Source organism: Engraulis encrasicolus, chromosome 22 (assembly GCF_034702125.1).
Source record: "Engraulis encrasicolus isolate BLACKSEA-1 chromosome 22, IST_EnEncr_1.0, whole genome shotgun sequence".
NCBI classification, from domain to species: domain Eukaryota; kingdom Metazoa; phylum Chordata; class Actinopteri; order Clupeiformes; family Engraulidae; genus Engraulis; species Engraulis encrasicolus.
The window spans coordinates 19,030,068-19,049,476 of record NC_085878.1 but is presented as its reverse complement, the minus strand read 5'-3'; the positions used below and the strand labels follow the sequence as shown (position 1 = coordinate 19,049,476).

Sequence of the window (19,409 nt, the reverse complement as noted above, 5' to 3'; positions counted from 1 at the left end):
TAACGCGGACGCACTTCGATCCCAACCGGCCCTGAAGTTTAGAGATGATACTTATTAGCACTAGCTTTCCATTTTCCACTTCCCTGTTTAGGACCTAAGCTGACTAGTTAGTATTTATACCGTATACCAGACGGCAATACCTCACTGACGGTGTCAAACAGTAAATTGGCCACACCCCTTCTCTACTGATAATTTTCATACACCGTAGATCGCGGAAGTTTACAAGATCTTAGTAACACAGTTTCGTTTTCAGTATTTGAAGAACCTGTGATATGTATATTGGTTACCAAAGGATGGAAATATGAATAAATTATGATTTATTTTCCGATTTCCACACGACTGTTACAGTTTACAGTCTTTCCAGTCCTGATTCACTTGCTCTGTGGTTATTGACTTGGGTTACGAACAGACTCCACCAAGTGGTAAGGAAGATAACTGCACCTAACAGAAGCAATGGGTTTTGTTTTGATTTGTTAGACCTACCAGTATATCTCCTTATAGTCGAAATAATATTATTATCATACATATATTTATATGTGGTACATTTAGGATGTAGCCTATGTCTGAAGAAATGGAACAAAATAATTACCACACAAGATTCTGATGTGACCAGTGCTGGGTGTGTAGGCTAATAAGCTGTGGATTAAAGTAGAGTGAAAGAAACAAAGACATTTGCTGCGAGAAGACAGCGTTTTAAGGTAGGCCTACACCGTTTGGTTATACATTTTGTTGACTTATGGTTGTGGTTTGAAGTAGCTAAGTTTGGCTTATTTGCTGCATGGTGGGTTTATTGCACAATGTAGACAGACTTTTTGTAAGCTATAGGCTACTATACTATATTTTGTAAGCCTACTCTTCTAAAAATCCCCACACCCAAAACTTTGTGCCCATGCTCATCCTGTCTTCCTTAAACGATATTTCAATTTCAAACTGTCAAAATGACAGTGGAGTGCACATTTGCATGGAACAGTAGCGTGATGTAGCCTAACCTAGGCCTATGAATGCTTTGGACTGTGATGATGGCTCCAGTGGTGTAGTCTACTTTTTGAAGTGGGTATACTGTATATTTGAGCATTTTTTGATGTGTGTATAGTCTACTGTATATATTTGTGCTATTGTAAATAATGGATCAATCAATTTTAAGTGGGTATACTGTAATCCCTGAAATTTTGAAATGGGTGCGCATACCTGCGTTTTACGTAGACTACACCACTGGCTGTGCATTTCATCAAGGTGTAGGCTACAATTCTCCACTTCAGGTTGATATTTTGACAACACTAATGTCCACATGTAGTACGACCGTAGTACGGCTTTTGTCTTTTTGGTTAGGAAACCATGTTCGCTTTGTTTTTTTTTTTGTTTTTTTAAAGAGGGCCGCCAAGGGGAAAATTCTCCCGGTGGGAAAAGGTGGGCCACTCCGCCCCTGATTTACACATAACTTACTTTTATGTTCTTTCACAATGTAATTGATTTTTTTCATGATGCACAGTTAATCACTCATGTCTGCTTGATGAAACAGCCACAACATATTACGTACAATGCATTATTATGGATTCAATGAGCTGCACACAGTAATTATTGTTTTAATTTTTGCTCACTGCTGTTTTAAGCCTCAGTGAAGGCTGGCCAGCTGAGACGTGTCCCATCACTCCAGACTTGCAGTACCCCCTATCAAGCAGCACCACACACTCAGAGGACAGAGAAAATATGCCATCGTTATCAGACTTAAGCTGCCCTTGAGTGTTGTTTGTGGCGATTACTGGTCTGCACAATAGTGTGTGCGTGTGTCCGTCCGTGTGTATGTGTGTGTCCGTCCGTGTGTGTGTGTGTGTGTGTGTGTGTGTGTGTGTGTGTGTGTGTGTGTGTGTGTGTGTGTGTGTGTGTGTGTGTGTGTGTGTGTGTGTATGTGTCTTTGTGTGTGTGTGTCTTTGTATGTGTGTTTGTGTGTGTGTCTGTGTGTGTGTGTGTGTGTATGTGTGTGTGTGTGGGGGGGGGGCATCTCATTAACTCCTGCCGGCAAAACATAATGTTGGCCCAATACAGCATCATTCATGGAATACAATTGCTATTCATGCAGTTTTACACCTCAACTGCTAGGCTAAGAGAAAGAACACTCTTCCATTCTGTAAATGATTATCATGAAGTTCTCTGCCAAACACATTACGTTGATTAGGGTCAAAGGTTAGGATAAGCTTATTCGATGTTATCTCATTATTTCAATGGATAGATCAAATATGTATAGAGGAATAATCAAAGTGGAACTGCTGATGACCTTTTTGTCATTGTGTCAGACTAAGAAGAAAAACACGGTAGCTATTTCAAAACAAGAAAACATTGTCTGATTCACTAAGAATGGATACATAGCAAAACCATAAAAGGGTTATTTTATTATGGGTATCTTGCTGTGACTGACAACATTGTCAATCTTGTGTCATGTGCTATGGCTATACGGTATATAACATTATCAAAGAGATAACTTCTATAGTACTGTGTTATCACTGAGAAGACATTTTCAGAAATTGCCACTTGACAAAGACATCACTGGAACCAAGTCACGCTCCACATTTTTTATTATTTTTATTTTTTTGTACTGTCAGTGGAACCTCAAGGCCAAGATATGTTTCAATTCTGTCATACTCCCAGCTTCTCAATGATTGTAGGGTTTCTGTGGACCGGAAATTATGCCAACCACGTTACTGGCCCAGAAAGGATAACAAAATCAATATCCTAGAGTTGATATGTTATTTCTGTAGCTACCACACTGACCAGCTGAAACTCCCATGAGGAGAAAACGTTGTCTCAGTAAGCAGCTCTTGACCAAAGATTAAGATTATATTTTGGTATATAAAGAGGACAAATTGACCCGAAATATGCCATCATTTAGACGGTTGCAGAGAGGTATTCATTTAAATCTTCAATAAGCCTCTAAGGTCAAGTAAACCTTATGAGTCACAGTCGGGGTTTAGGGCATTAGTGGATAAAGCTTGGAAGAAGTTCAATATAAAACAACATCTTTGTCAGAGACAATGCTAATGCTTGATGGAAACAGTCCTTGTGTTTGTCAGTTTGCACCACAGTTTGCGCTCCATAGCGTCCAACATGTCACATCGCATTGTAGTTGCCATGTGGTAAGTTAAATCAATTTGATACATTTGCCTAATACCGTAAATGCTTAAATGTGAAAGCCTGGACAAGTGTATGTAATTACTGTATAGTATTTCCACCGTGAAGGACATGTGTTCATACAGTACACAGCTGCTGAGAGAAACGCCCAGAGAAATGACCTGGATGATACTTTTAGAACATTAATATTTATACGAGTAAATCAGGTGGGAGGATATGTGGGAATTTGAGAGACCCATATGCACTCCTTTTACATTTATGCAGTTAAAAAAGTAACCAGTGTTGCATGGCCTGCATACTTAAGGGCAGATTATAGTTCAGCAACGGCGTCTGTTGCTTACGGTCGCTAACCACTGTTGATGTTATAGATCTGCGCACGAGGTCTCATGTCGTTAGCTACATTTGGCTACATAGCTACAGTACAATGCTACAGTACAGTAGTCAGACTGCAGGCATTGTGCCGCGAGTGCTAAACTGATGTATTGTTTGTTTGTTACTTACTAATTCAGTCATTGTAGCTTCATTTATTTACACAGACTAGAAAGTAAGCGTTCGTATTCCACAGAATATTGACAGTTTGGCTCTCGTAAACTACCGGAGAACTGTGCCGCCAGGAGAACAAGGAAGTAGCGAGTCGACCAATCACAGCGCCTTTTCTCTGCAACCTTCGCAACCGTCTGTTGCGTAGTCAGGATTTTTTTGAGGCGCGCGACGACGGTTGCGCGGGGGGCGTGGTCGTGCACAGACGGTTGCACAGGCTCTGCAACCGTCAGCGCCAATAAGTATAAATTGGCCTTTATGAGTGCCTGTGCTGCATGAAAGGACACTGTAGTGGGTTTAGTATTGCTGGAACACATTCAGTGTGTTTAGTCTCTTTCTGTGTATTGTTGCTGTATTGCTGTGTATGTCTGTGAATTATAAATGTTTCTTTTGTTTCAAGGGGGATTATAATGATGATAATTGTCTTTTACAACCGGAAATCTTACAATGCACCAGTGGTAATGCATTGAAATGATTTCTTGTCCATTCTCAGTGTTGCTGTCACTTGTCATTCTTATGCAAGAGACATTTCTAATGCCAGGAATAAATGGTCTGTGTAATGCTAAATAATATTTTCTCCGTCTGACCACACTGTATGGAACAACTCTGAACAGTGCTCTATTCTGCCAGGATGTTGGATTAATAGATTGGTGTCAGACATCAATCTAAACCTCACCACAAATAATTTGTTTAAAGTCACCAAGCCAAACAAATACAGCAATGCGTGACATCAGCAACATCTATCATAAGATAAAGAAAAACATTCTTGTGTGATGGCAAATCTATAACAACCGTCCGTTTCCGTCTGGCTCAGCACCATAAACATCACAGCTACTGCAGGGGGAGGGATTACAGCAAAAGGGAAAAAGGATACAAGAACACTAGGATGGTTTATTGGTCACGTACGTACATAGGGTCACTTTCCTAAAGCACACGGAGAAACTAATTGGCCTGTGCCAAGAGAGTGCATATAATGAAAGAGGCAGGAGGGGGGAACAATTTCACAGATAAGAAATGAAAGAAAGGTGTGTGTGTGTGTGTGTGTGTGTGTGTGTGTGTGTGTGTGTGTGTGTGTGTGTGTGTGTGTGTGCGTGTGTGCGCGTGCGTGCGTGCGCGCGTGCGTGCGCGCGTGCGAGCGTGAGAGAGAGAGAGTGAATGTGTGTGTGTGTTCGTGCGTGCATGTGTGCGTGCGTGCATGACAGTGAGAGTGAGAGAGATATAGTGTGTGTGTGTGTGTGTGTGTGTGTGTGTGTGTGTGTGTGTGTGTGTGTGTGTGTGCGTGCGTGCGTGCGTGCCTGCCTGCCTGCCTGCCTGCGTGCATACGCCAGTAAAAGACGAAGAAGAGGAATTCTTCCCTCTGCCACCTCCGTGTAACTGAAAAGGCAGCCAGAGCAAACTAAGCACATTTTAGTGGGATTGGCTGTGAGAGTGGAGTGTGGGGGGAGAGGCTTTCACAGACGCCCAGCAGGTTAATACACTACACTGGCCAGTGCTCAGGGCCACTGGATACCTCAGCCCGTTGCGTTGCCAGGTCCATTTCTCAACCTTCTGGCCAGGCTGTCATCCATCCAGGGGTGCATTTCTCGAAAGCGCAGTTGCTAACTACGTTAGCTACTTTGTTGGTTTGCGATGCAATCTCCCATTGGTAACTAGCCAAGTTGCTAACTGCTAACAACTACGCTTTCCAGAAATGCACCCCAGACCTGTGTGTTGCTGCAGGTCATGCAGAAAGGTTGCGCACCACCACACACACTGTATCTGGGAATCCATTGTTCACACGTGCTGCGTGCACAACCACTTCTGTCACTTGTATTTTGCACACTCTGCATTCCGAGAGGAAGGGATTTAGAAGATGGACTACGGACACACAATACTTTAATTGATGTTTTAACTACCTCATAAATCACCAAAACACATTCACTAAGTAAAACTGCACTAAAACTACACTTTCACACGCTCTCTACACTCCCCACACAATCTCTCTCTCTCTCTCTCTGCAAGTTCAACAGGAGTATAAAGCCTTGTCTCTGTTTAAAATGTTGTGGAGAGTATCTATCCAGCTGATGCAGGGGAGTGGGGGTGAGAGAGAAGGTGCTGCACACTTTGAAGAGGGAGACTATCATCTTTTGAAGATCTGACAGCACTGAAAGTAGCCCCTTTACAATTACGCATCTTTTGATTTCTATACCCCACACAGCTGAAATGAGTCACTCTGCATTGGTCAGGCTGGGTGATGCGGAGATGGGGTTGGGATGGATGGGGGATGGGGGATGGGGATGACTGCTTGTTACTCAACACAAATAGAGTGGCAGTGATAACAGATGACCATGAAAGGCAAACATTTCACACGGCTGCACAACAGGTTTTTGTGCACTCAGGAAGGATCCATGCACAACGGCACAGGAAAATAGGATAAACAGCACCTCCTGGTGGTGGAGGGAAAAATATCATCTGTCCTCCTCTGACGGAAGTTGGCGGTCATGGGCAAGCAGGAGGGAGTCGGGCTATAGCCCTGGGGATTGATTTCCCACACCAGCAGGCAGGTTGGGGGGGTGGGGGGTGGGAGTGATTAACCTGCGCTCTCCTCCATGACGTACCCTGAGTATGGTAGTGTACCCTGAGCATGGTCATGGAATGGTTGTTGGGAAGTCCCAAATGCGGAACAATTTCATTGTATATGCGTCCATAGGTTTTGTTACAATGACAACAGGATTGTTACAGTGCATACACTTGCATTGTCCCTTGTTGCTATTGACATTCTTATTCTGCTCAGGTTTCTGATGGCGTTTAGATTGTGGTCTGCTGTGTCAGCCTCTATTAAAGTGACAGGGCCCAGAGCAGTATGGGAGACTCATACATGCCCAGCCAGAGTGACTAACCTGATTAAAGGATAAATAGTGTAAACACATTCGAAAACAACAGACAGCATGACAGCAAATGACATCAGGGACTGGCCAGTCAACATCTACCTGTTTTTGTTTGTTTGTTTGTTTGTTTTTGCTCCAGACACTAATGAACACAAAATGCTGCCATGGAAGACAGCATGCATCACTGAGATTTCCTGTTGTCATCATTAAAGATGTGGCTTTTCTCTTTTAATCAGGTTATATTACTTCAGTATAGACACACCTGATTTTACAAAAGTGAGGCAAAAGTGAAACATCCAATTACCACAACATGTCAACACAGCCATATCAATCCCAGATGGTCATTAATGAAGTCATACATGATAACCACACATGGGATGACACAAGACATTTATTGGTCGAATTCCTTGTGGTTTATTTAATGCATCCTATAGCCAAATGCTTTTTTTTTGCATGATTCAGAGAAACTGTCTGGTCTCAGAGGACTAAGTGACACGACGTGGAGGACAACCTTGCTTTGTCCTGAGTATTAATTTCCATAAATAAAGCTCTCCACAAAACTTTTTGACTGATGACAACATTGAAGCCTTGACGTAAGTGTGAGTTAATGCCTCTCCACTCCTCAGAAGCCTTCAAGAGACAAGAGTTTATTCCATCCATGAGATTGTGCTGCACAACCTGCTTGCAGTACAACAGTAGCAATATATCATAATACATCTCCTCTTACTTAATCTAAAACAAGAAGCACCAGCATTTTCTTGTCTTGAAATGCCTTAGCATCAATTCCCCATGCCACAAGGACGTTGAGGTTCAATCTGTCAAAGTGTTTATTTTACAGTTTTGTCCATCCATAATCCTTCTGACAGGTGTTTCCGTTAAAAGTTACCAACTGTAGAGCTATATTTAGGTTTTCCTCTTTCCCTCTTGCACTATGAGGAGGTAGCTGTTGAATGTTGTATGACAGCACATGTGAAATGAATGTGCCAGTTGTGCTTGAGTTCCATGTAAATGAATCACTGAGTGATGTTTACATGTTCAGATTACGAATGTAGAGTGTCCATACAGCAAACTCACACCTCCTATCCCGTCACATCACAGTCATTACAAATGAAGTGAAATATGTCTGATGTGTTTGCCTGCCAAACATGCCTGCATAAATTCCACCATCTGTCAGTTCTGGGCATCTGGGCTCCTGTGTGCTGGACCAGCTATCCATCAGACAGACACCCAACCAGCATCCACCGTGTCATCAGTGGCTCAGCGCCTAACTAGTGTGCATCCTCACTGATTATTCTTACCTACTGTATGGCAGTTAGTCCAGTGAAAAGCAGAATATTTTCTTTGGAGGGGAAACAGAGATCACTCAGTTCAACTTGGTTGAATCCTCTGTGTCTGTAACATTGGATCATACAGCAAAAACCATGGCCACTATCTTTACACACAATGTCTTCTGATGCAAACATGAATGCAATAAATGTATGCAATAAATGTATGATCAAATAGGTTGTTTGAACTGACCTTCGCAACTCACAGCTCTAGGATTTCAATATAGAGGTAGGCTACATGAGACCCTAGGGGTGGTGGTAGTTAGAGACGGTATGTAGCATCATCAGTATTCTTCCCACTGCTTTTCTGTCTCCATGCTCCTCTCTCGCATACAGAGAAGCAAAAAGAAGAAACAAAAGCATGTCTATGCTTTCTTGTTGTTCCTTCAGAACTGACACCCCAGACACGAATCTCACCCCACTGCACTACAGCACACTGATCATTCGTGTTGCCCAACTAAAACAATATATGAGGTAAAAACAGTAACAGTCATAAGATGAAGACGGATCTTGAAAACTGCACATTGTGACAACTGAAAAGGTCCTGGGCAACATGTGTCTGACACAGTGTCACTCACAGTATTCAGGCCTTTGTTATGTTGCATTGCACTTAGCACATGCATTTAACCAAAGTAATTTACAGTAATGTAGGTACATGGAATTGGTTACATTTGTGAGATCAGCTGCCTCGTGCTTTGTTCAAGGGCACTTTAGCCATGGATGAGGGTGTAGGAGACGAGATGTTATTCCTGAATTAGAATATAAATTCGAACCTGCTGCCTTCCAAAATTAACCCTCCAATGGTTAGAGAGTTGATATTGGAAGGTTGCAGGTTAGAGTGCCTGCCCCCTGTCATGGACTCCAGATGCAGTCTTGGCCGGCTCAATTGTCTCCACAAGTCCAGATGCAAAATTATCTGCATTGTGGATTAATAGAGCTCTCACATTTATAAACTTCCTGCCAATGACAATTGTGACCACCCCCCCCCAACACACACACACACACGCACACGCACATGCACACACACACACACACACACACACACACACACACACACACACACACACACACACACACACACACACACACACACACACACACACACACACACACACACACACACACACACACACACACACACACACACTGTCGCTATGCCCTCAGCCGTTTGACTGGGCAATTTTCCACTCAGGAAAGATGTCCCGACTTCCATGGAGACAGTTAATCTTTAAACTTTTTTTCAACTTCCTTTTCTTTTTCATTTGGGAAATTGTTAAAGCGTAAAACTTTTCGATCACAGGCTGACAAAGATTTTGAATGAAATAGTGGGTTCACACAGAACGGTGATCTCTGCCTGCCTTTCTTGGCTTGGTTTATGAGGGTGATTGGGTAATCCACAGAGTTGTGGGGCTATCAGAAAGCCTTAAAACGTTGGCTGAACAATTGAAAGCTATATTAATCTTTTGAAAGACATTTATGCTTCCAAGAAGCGTTACCTGGAAATTGCTGTACAGTACTTTTGATTTTCCCTGAGTACATAACATTTAAGGTAGTAGGCATATGAAAATTTTTTTTTTTTCTTTCTTTTGGTGTATGGTGAAACACTTAGCTGTTTTGTAAATGAGCTTTACGAATAAAATGGCCTTTGACTTTGATATGAAAATAAAACACATCATACCAGTGTGTGTGGTTTGATGACAGAAGTGATGTGTTTTAGGTTGTTTTGAAAAATGGATTCAGAAGAGTTGATCTTTGTCTGCAAGCAAGGTCAACAGACTAGCATGTAACGCTCCCAAGAAGCAAAACGGTTTCAGATCAAGAGACTCTTCATCTCTGCATCATCTTCATGATCCAACCAGTTACTTAAGGTCCTCCAATAAATATCTTCTTACAGTTCCCAGATTACACACTAAAGCAAAACATGTCGCCTTTAGCTACTGTGCTCTGGGACAGTCTACCGTTTGAATTAAGGTCACCTCAGTCTTTGTTGTCTTTTAAAAAGGGACTTGAAACATATCTACATGTATATTCTTCAGTTTATGAATTATGACCACAGTTCTTGTTTTAAACACCTTTTTGTTTTTTTACCTCGATTTTCAACTTTTGTTTTTTATTTTATTTTATTGTGTCTGACTGACTGACTGACTGACTGACTGACATGGTGACGTGCAGAGTGGCTCTATGCAAGTAAAAAGGAGTTGCAGAAGTGATGTAAAGAGAGATCCATCACAAAACTACTTTGACATTCACCAGGCAGTGAACAATTTAAGGCTCTAACCTGCCAAAGTCAAATATGACAAAGTATTTTCCTCACTCATATCTGAGACCCTGACCTTTCGAAATTTAAAGAGATGGAAGTAAAAAAAAGGGAGGGACGCTTTTATCACGCTCCCATTAAGGAAGACTGTCTCAGCAAGACTAAAGTATTTTAAAAGGGAGCAGAAGGGTAATTGGCCCAACCCACTGTCTCTGGGTCTCATCAACTCCTCAGCCAGAGGAACATGTATGGGCATGACTTGTGGCGATTGGGTGAGTGTTGAGTGGTTTTCTGGACAAGGTGCCCTGTCTAAAACACTCACCATCGTGGCTGGACTGGCCATAAGGCATACAGGGCTTTAGCCCGGTGTATTGTTGATGATTTTGGCCTGTTCCTCCCCTCAATTTAGTTGTATATCAATCCTCATACTGCCACAGCTGATTTCTCTGAGTCAGATTTAAATATTCATTTTGGGTGGTGTGGTCAAAATAGCTTGTAATAGATGTAAATAATAGAATGTTGACTTCATTGTCTTTCACAATGCCTGGCGGGCGGTCTTGGCTGAAAATGCCCAGTCTGATTTTTTGGCCCAGGGCATCCCTGCTCACCATCATGATTGCACTGCCACAGGCCCGCATGGCTGGGAATGATTTCCATTTCAAGTTCATACACGGTGTGTTCCATCGTATCAGCCTTCATGAATTAGTTTTAGTGATTTATTATTTCATGCACTTTTACGTTTTTCAGGTAGCAATGGTTTCATGAACCTGCTGGCAGGTCTATAATATGGTCTTTTGTCAAGTCTGAAAATGAGATTATGTGACCGAAGCAGAAACGGGCAGATTAAATGATATCATTACTGCTGTAAAGAAACCCATTACGATTTTAATCTAATCAGCTGTATTGATTTCACAAGAGTGAATTCCTCCTGCAGCTGGCACAGGCTCATTGCTGCGAGCCCTCATGTGCCTTGTCTCTCATCAACAACTCCAGCTCAAAGAGAAAGTAAAAGTCTTGCATCCAGTAGGCTTATTTGTTCTTGTTCAGCTCTGAATATGTGTTAATACTGTATGTCTGGGTAGCTAGTTTCATCTTGCACAAATAAAAACAGTGGTTAAGTGAACGTATCGAACATAGTAAACTTGGCAAAGGAAGAAGAAGCACCAAGAAAATTGAGTAGGCCTATTGACATGTGCCGAAGCAAGTGAATTCATAACCATACGACCCTGTAAAATAATGGTTACAACCAAATCGTGTAGCTGAAGGTCTGGGACCAAAACCATTGTAGGTGAATTTCTTTTGTTTTGACTTGACTTATTCTATTGTCTTTGATAATGATGGTCCATCACTGAGAACTGCAGGAGGAACACTATATTTCACAACATTTTATTAATGTTGTTGAAGGTTCATTCATTTACAACATTGAAGATGCACTTGATTCCATGGGAAAAGCACACACTGTTAGAACTTAGAGCAGTACTGGGTCATTCCACGCCAAATCAGCAAGTGCCTGCGCACTTATGTCTCAAAAAATTCTGAAAATATTACTGAGTGTACCCATGGTACTTAAGAGAAACACTGTTACTTTATTTGAATGTAGGATGTATACTCTCCATGTTACAGCCAATTTCACTGGGGGAGGGGGGTGCCCATTTTGTTCACACTCTTTTTTTTGTCAAAGTTCACAAGCCCGTAGCTCAAGAACTAAACCATGTAGGAAGCTCAAATTTGGCATGCTGGTACATAGATAGGAATAGTTTGTTGCAAAACTGTCAGTTTTGGTCTGTATGATCCTGCATCGTCATAGCATTCCCTCAAAGATGATACAAATTGTACTGGAGTTTTTGGCTGTGCTCTGTTTAGGCCTTCAGAAGACATATTTGTGCCCAACATAGCCTCATAATTTTTCCCCTTGTATATACAAGTAGAAACACTCCCATAAAAATCTATAAATAGAAAGGAAACCCCATCAGTGTTTGACCAGAAGACCTCACAAGTCTGACAAATCATTTTGGGTGCCATTTACAGAGCACCAGAACACCTTGTGGGATTGTCCACAGATTTTTATTTTATATTTCTCATCATATTTCTCCTCATTCTCCATGAAGTCTTCTTTTTAAAAATACCAATGAGACTTGTCTTATGTGATGTTTTCTTTTGTAATTTCCACCCTGAACATGGGCAAAATGCAAAAAGAGAGCAACATGATTTTGATAACATTTAATGTAAAGACTAAATAATCAAATGCAAATTTTGCCCAGACATGATCACCCGAGAGTCCCTGTGCAAGGGTGCAGGTATCCCTTTCAATTTCAACGATTTCAGGAGCGTTCAATGTGGGAGCAGGTTTGCACACCAAAAGAGACAGTAGGTCAGGCACAAGGAGTCATGTTGTTACTTTTTTTGACCAGCAGATGGCAGCGGAAGAAACGCATAGAAAACATATTGCCCTCAATGTGCACGTTGCCCATGTTCAGGTTGGAAATTACAAAAGAAAACATCACATAAGACAAGTCTCATTTGCTTTTAAAAAGAAGAATTCATGGAGAATGAAGAAAAAAATAAAATAAAAATCTGTGGACAATCCCACAAGGGGTTCTGGAGCTCTGAAAATGACACCCAAAATGATTTGTCAGACTTGTGAGGTCTTCTGGTCAAACACTGATGGGGTTTCCTTTCTATTTATAGCTTTTTATGAGAGTGTCCCCCTACTTGTCTCTACAAGGGGAAAAAATCAAGAGGCTATGTTGGGCACAAATATGTCTTCTGAAGGCCTAAACAGAGCACAGCCAAAAACTCAAGTACAATTTGTATCATTTTTGAGGGAATGCCATGTCGATGCAGGATCATACAGACCAAAACTGACAGTTCTGCAACAAACTATTCCTATCTATGTACCAGCATGCCAAATTTGAGCTTCCTACATGGTTTAGTTCTTGAGCTACGGGCTTGTGAACTTTGACCAAAAAAAGAGTGTGAACAAAATGGGCACCCCCCTCCCCCAGTAAAATTGGCTGTAACACGGAGAGTATACATCTTACATTAAAATAAATTTACAGTGTTTCTCTTAAGTACCATGGGTACACTTGGTAATATTTTCAGAATTTTTTGAGACCTAAGTCCGCGGGCTCTTGTTGATTTGGCGTGGAATGACCCTACTGCATTTTCCAGAGACACAAAAATGGTCTGTAACTGTCACATAGAATTGCCTCTAGGGAAAATCTATACATGTAACTTGTGCGGCAAGAGCACAGCTAGATTCCATTGGTTCCATTAAAGATATTAATAGCAAGGAGTACTAGTATGATGATACTTGTCATCGTGTTGTGTGAGCCCTACGTACAGTATATATGTACAGTAGCCTACTATGTGGGTTGATGCCGTTTTTCTTGGGCTCAAGCGTCAGGTGGTGCAGCCACGACTGATGCCCATTAATTGATTAGTAATTGGTAATTCATGTGCTGCAGTGAAGACAGTTCTTGGATAGTCCACTAGCAACAAAAAAGAGTCCTTTGATCCATACAATGGTGACATTGGCTGTGGTTGTTCCACCCTGGCGTGTGCTAGCCACTGCCAGAACGTCATTGACCCATGTACAGTATGCCTGTACGTAGGTCTATGTCCCCTGTCTTGCCATTATCTGTGATCATGGCTATGAGTTATTCTGTTCCCAGGCTCCATGTTTTGTTTGTCTGATGGTGCATGCATGGCACCAATGTGTGCAATAGTCCTTTGATGTTGTATGTCTTGTCCCTCTTTAAACGAGTCTTGTCAGGGATGCAAAATGAATTTCAGAAACTGACAATGAAGATATACCGTATCGTTTCGTATCATATACTGTAGTATCGTATCGTTGCGTATCGTATGGCATCATACAGTTGCTCAGAAGGCCTCTTGTAAGTGCCAGGCCATTGGAATCATCTTAATCCAGACACAGGCGGCACCCCTGGCTGCTTGTGTGGTATGAACATTGAGACCCTCAGGTGTTGGCGTGGCTAACTAATGAGACTTTATGAGTTTAGTAATGGATATCATTTACTTTGTCACAAGTGTTATGTTGTCAGGCCAATGTCTTGTTTGACAGTTGATCGACAAGTGATCTTTGGAATATGCCTTTGGCAACCAGCCCAACTGTAAGTCTCACACGTTATGTGTTTGTCACATACTATACAGTACATCTACTGTAACTAACTTTTCTACGATAGCTATCATCCAGCCCTAACTAAAAAGCAAAGCAATATCCTCCTGAATCTGTGGATATTAAGTCATTCCTGTTATCCTATTTTGAAGTCTGACAGTCTGAAATAATGTATTCAATGACCTGACATGTAGCAGATGCTTTCGTCCAAATTACAAAGAATACAAACAAGATAAATTACAGTAGGCCTATATCATACATTTGATGTAGAGGAATACGTGGAGTACTGTCATATATGCCATTTTGTGTTGACAGTCTTTCCTTTTTATGGGCATGAAGGGTGGTCCATGTACCATCTTGAACTACTTTTCTTAGTTAAGTCATAAACCTACCTTTCATGAGCAGAAAGACTAAAACTGTTGTCTGCTTCATTCACACTTACTTTCATTCACACGTACAGTACAGTATGTCAGCATCTCATGCTGCCCTGCGTAGCAGTTGCTCTGTGGCATTCGCGTTGTCGTACAGTACACACTGAGGCCAAACACAGCCTCACAGCCACATCACGACATCAGTACAAACTCCACATTAGCAGGGCCCTCACTCTCCTGTGTGACTTCATTTAGAGCTGCTGGCTTTGGCAGACAGACGGGCAAAAGGGCTCTGCTCCTGGCCAGGGCACGCGAGATGGAGAGTATACACTCCCGCTGGGTGGCAAAGCCATCTGACTGTGATGTTTTATTGGACGGCAGCGAGGTGGGCGACCTCCCAGCCGGTTGCCAACTGACAGGCTGGAGACGCGAGGCTATAAAGGTCGCAGATGGTCAACCTGCGATGGCAATTACGCCTCAGCTCCAAGTCCCTGGAGCCAAGCTGCTGCACTGGCACGTTCATTTGAGATGGTAATTTATGGGTCATGATGAGGCAGCAGTCTGTCAGAGGGCCACCGGGGGGGCATGTTATTGACCATTAAACTGACCATCGTTGGGAGTTTTCACTCAAAATTCCATCATACTGTTTTCTCAATTACACCAATCAAGTTTTCACCATGGGAAAACTGAGGGAAATCAATTTTGTGAGCTCTGTGGCATGAGTAGAGTATGACTGTACATGAATATGAGAAAATGTGTAATTATGTGGAACCAATGGGCCTACTGTGTGTGAAGACACACTAGTCTGTATCAATATCATTTCAAGTCAAGACATGTACTGCCCATTTAAAAACAATAGCAGTTGACCCAAAGTGCTCCATAGCACAAATTGAGTTAACAAAGCCTTTCGCTTTAATTATGCATTTGTTTCTGAGAGGATGGAGACTGTTATGTTTAAAGGTACTAAGCGATTAAGAGTTTTCACAATTGTGCCTTCCTTGTTCAGAAATTGTGCTGGATTAAAGGTGAGGTGATCAAACATCTCCCACTCAACATCATCAATATATTTTTTGGTATTACCTGAGAAAAGTGCAAAGGAATCCATGATTCAATTTCCTTATTCTTCCTCATTATTTGTATTATTTTCTTTTTTCAAAACATGCAATCCATACATTACATGGGGATTAGTCCAGAACTCCAACTCCAATGGAATTAGGGCTTGTAGTAATGTGTGTGTACACAATGACAATTTAGTCATTTATATTTATATCTCCAAAATGGGATGTGACAGTGTGTTGAGTATCTCCCCACTTCTCCACAAATGTAGACACACCTGCAGGCCCTACATGTATGTCTGCATTTTCTGTTTTGTTAAGGCCGTGCCCATGTGTCACCATATAGCTTCAGGGAAAATGGGAGGACCACAAACATCACATAATGTGGCACACCGGACAACGACTACCTGTAGACGCCAAGCCAATCAAGCCAACTCGCTAACACATCCTGCTTCAAGGTGAGCCACTCAACCCTTAATGTGAGGGGGCTTTACTTGTCTTAGATCGGTGCAAATGTTCATTCTTCATTGACAGTAAATGTTAGCTATTATCCAGTAGCAGTCATCACTTCATTCTGATACATACAGTAATCTGACATCTGAATGCTTGCAGTCAGGGGGTTAGTAGTCAAGTTGGATTTATACACTTGTATGCTATTTAAAGATTTTTGTTTTACATTTCAATCTTTTTTCAATAACTAATGTCTTTTTTTGTGTCTTGCACATATTGTTCCATTTCCAGTCAAAACAACGCAATGGCAGGTGAGTGTTTGTTTTCCTTTTCTTCAGTCTTGTTGTCGTATGCACGTAATTGTTAGGAGACACCTATAACTACTGGATTTTGGCAGAGCAAATCTAGAATCTAGCACACCTGTCTTGTGAGGCCTAAGAGTCTAGGCCCATGCCATTACCACCACTACTTCTAGTTTTCGCCTATAACAATCGTTTTTGTGAAAGGAGGATGCATGTGAAAGTATTGTGTGGCCCCCTACTGTAGCCTCTTAGGGGTCGCCGGCGGGCCTTTTCGCTATGTGCTGAAAATACTCAACTACATCATAACAACATTACTATGGCAGTACCGAAGTACTGTACTTAAAGGGCACCTGCAGTATTTTCAACATTAAGCCTCTTTTCTGGGTTGCCTGCAATGTTTTAGAGTCCCCCTCACCGTTTTTTTGTTGTTTACTGCTGTCTCCGTTAATTGGCTACTACAGATTTGGTCTCAATTGGCTTTATAATGGCCGTCTATGGGCATGTCCAACTATGTTTTCAAAACCACCCTAAACATTTGTTTTCAAGACTGTGCAATTTACCAAGTGTTCAGGGGTATTCACTGATATTCCATAACAATTTTTGTTGCGAAACATGGCTTCTGTTGTGTTTTATGTAGCATTTTGTAAATACCCTTTTTTTCCTTAATTCGCAAAATGGCTAATAAAAAACGACAGAAGCCATATTTGGCTTTCAAACTTTTTGTGGATTATCAGTGAATACCCCTGAACACTTGGTAAGTTGCACAGTCTTGAAAACAAGTGTTTAAGGTGGTTTTGAAAACATAATGGGACATGCCCATAAACGGCCATTGTAAAGCCAATTGAGACAAAATCTATAGTAGCAAATTCACAGAAACAGCAGCAAACAACAAAAAATGGTGTGGGGGACTCAAAACATTGCAGACAACCCAGAAAAGAGGCTTAATGTTGAAAATACTGCAGTTGCCCTTTAAGTAACATATTAAGACATACCTGTAGTAATTGCAATTTTGGTGACAGTAAGGTTATAACAGGCTCTGTGCTAAGGGGTAAAAAGTGAGGAGAAGTGCTTCAAATTCTTTCGATCTCCCCTTTGGAGCCCCCACTATGTGGACTCTGAACATGTTGGGAGTAATGGGACACAGAGTCTAACCATCATGCCCTGCCTCTGACAGATGCTAGCTTCAAGGCAGAGTTCCTCCGCACCCACAATGAGCTGCGTGCTAAGCACGGAGCACCACCCCTCACCCTGACCAACGAGCTAAATAAATCTGCACAAGAATGGGCAGACTACCTGGAGAACATCAACAAGAACAACACCAGGATGACGCTGAAGCACAGCGACAGCAAGAACGGAGAGAACCTCTACTACTACTCCAGCTCCAGAGCCTACAGCCTCACAGGTACAGTACCTGGGAATACCTATGGAATATAATGTCTACCTATGCGGAATACCTACGGAATATAATATATACATATATACGGACTAACTACGGAATATAAGCAGAGGCTTTTCAGAATAGAATAGCACAGAATAGAATAGAATATAATAGAATAGAATAGAATAGAATATAATAGAATAGAATATTGTAAAATGTCATAACATGTTATAAATGCTGAAAAATTTTAATCATATCATATTGTTCCTTTGTTCTTCTATTATTATTAATGGAGGTGTGTTCTTTGAATTAATTCTTAGGTAAAGAAGCGGTGCAAAGCTGGTACAATGAGATTAAGGACTACGACTTCAGTGACCCTGGTTTCGCTGGTAACACAGGTAATCTATGATGTTTCTGTATTAAAACAGACACATATCGTTCAAAAAGGCTCTTAGATTCTATGATTGATGTTTGATAGCAATACTGTAAAGATGTCTGCCAATGCATGGGGCCTTTATAAGTGCATTTGGACACTTATACAGTAGGAGATACTGAATGCAACATGTTTCATACATGCATTCACCAAACCCATTCTGATTGGGAGACTCAGCCAACCCCTGTAACTACTGTTTTGGATTAATAGAGGTTTGTAATTCTTGTTTTCCCCTCTTATGAACTTATTCTTGCTCCTTCTAAGGCCACTTCACCCAGGTTGTGTGGAAGTCTACAACTGAGCTTGGTGTGGGTGTCTCTAAGGTTGGAAACGCTACCTTTGTGGTGGGCCAGTACAACCCTGCAGGGAACTTCATGAATGAGGGCTATTTTGAAAAGAATGTCCTCCCTGCCGGTAAGCATCTGTAGGGCTTACACAAAGACCAAAAGTCTATCTCAATGCTGCAATGAGTTGATATAACAACAATTTCTTCATCTCAAACAAGCTATTCTAATCTGTTCTTCAAATGAAATTGCTGTATGCTTACAATGTTTATTATTTTTGTTTTAAATTTATTTTTCATTTTGTTCTTGTTTTTCAGCATAAACAGATCTCTCTGTGCTCTGATCAGCGTCACAGTGTTGGACAAGTGTATGGTTGACTAAAAAATAATTATGTCACAGCTAGAAAGTACTACAAAATAATTACGAATTACGTCATAGAGTACATGGGACAAAATAAATATCAATATGATCAGTGCATTTGATATCTCAAAATGTAGGTATTTTGAGTGTGAGAAATTGGCCCCGAATTTTACCGGCACTGACATACGTAGACCTATATGTACTGTAAACTATTTTTTCTATGACAGTTTTCACAATTCAATGTCAGTGTTGACCATGGTCATGTTTTGTGAATTTTTTTTATGTTTTTAACAAAAATATACTGTATAGACTTAAACAGAATAAACCACAACTCTATCCCCAAACCCTGAGTTCTTCAATATTCAATAAGAATAAATAAAACATTGTCTTAGTGTATGCTATGGTATCCTCTGGACAAAGAAAATGACATTTGACCCCATATCATGCTTTGTATTTCAGCAGAGTAGATGGCAGAGTGGACAGTGTATACTGTTTTATTCATCAGTGTGTGCTGTATCATTACCCT

General features: G+C 41.3%; 1 protein-coding gene across 1 annotated transcript; it reads left to right on the top strand.

The window, feature by feature from the left end:
* The first annotated feature begins 14,937 nt into the window (after positions 1-14,937).
* LOC134439332 (Golgi-associated plant pathogenesis-related protein 1-like) lies at positions 14,938-18,939 on the top strand. The gene is made up of 6 exons (XM_063189239.1): positions 14,938-15,134; positions 16,418-16,437; positions 17,573-17,830; positions 18,127-18,204; positions 18,504-18,653; positions 18,841-18,939. Exons 1-6 carry the CDS (start codon positions 14,938-14,940, stop codon positions 18,843-18,845), a joined length of 708 nt encoding a protein of 235 aa, XP_063045309.1. The 3' UTR covers positions 18,846-18,939.
* Positions 18,940-19,409: the final 470 nt, after the last annotated feature.

Coding starts and splice junctions, on each gene's coding strand:
- LOC134439332 (XM_063189239.1), top strand. CDS start 14,938: ATGGAGAGTATACACTCCCGCTGGGTGGCAAAGCCATCTGACTGTGAT. Junction 15,135..16,417: donor GGAGCCAAGCTGCTGCACTG/GCACGTTCATTT, acceptor TTCCATTTCCAG/TCAAAACAACGCAATGGCAG. Junction 17,831..18,126: donor CAGAGCCTACAGCCTCACAG/GTACAGTACCTG, acceptor ATTAATTCTTAG/GTAAAGAAGCGGTGCAAAGC.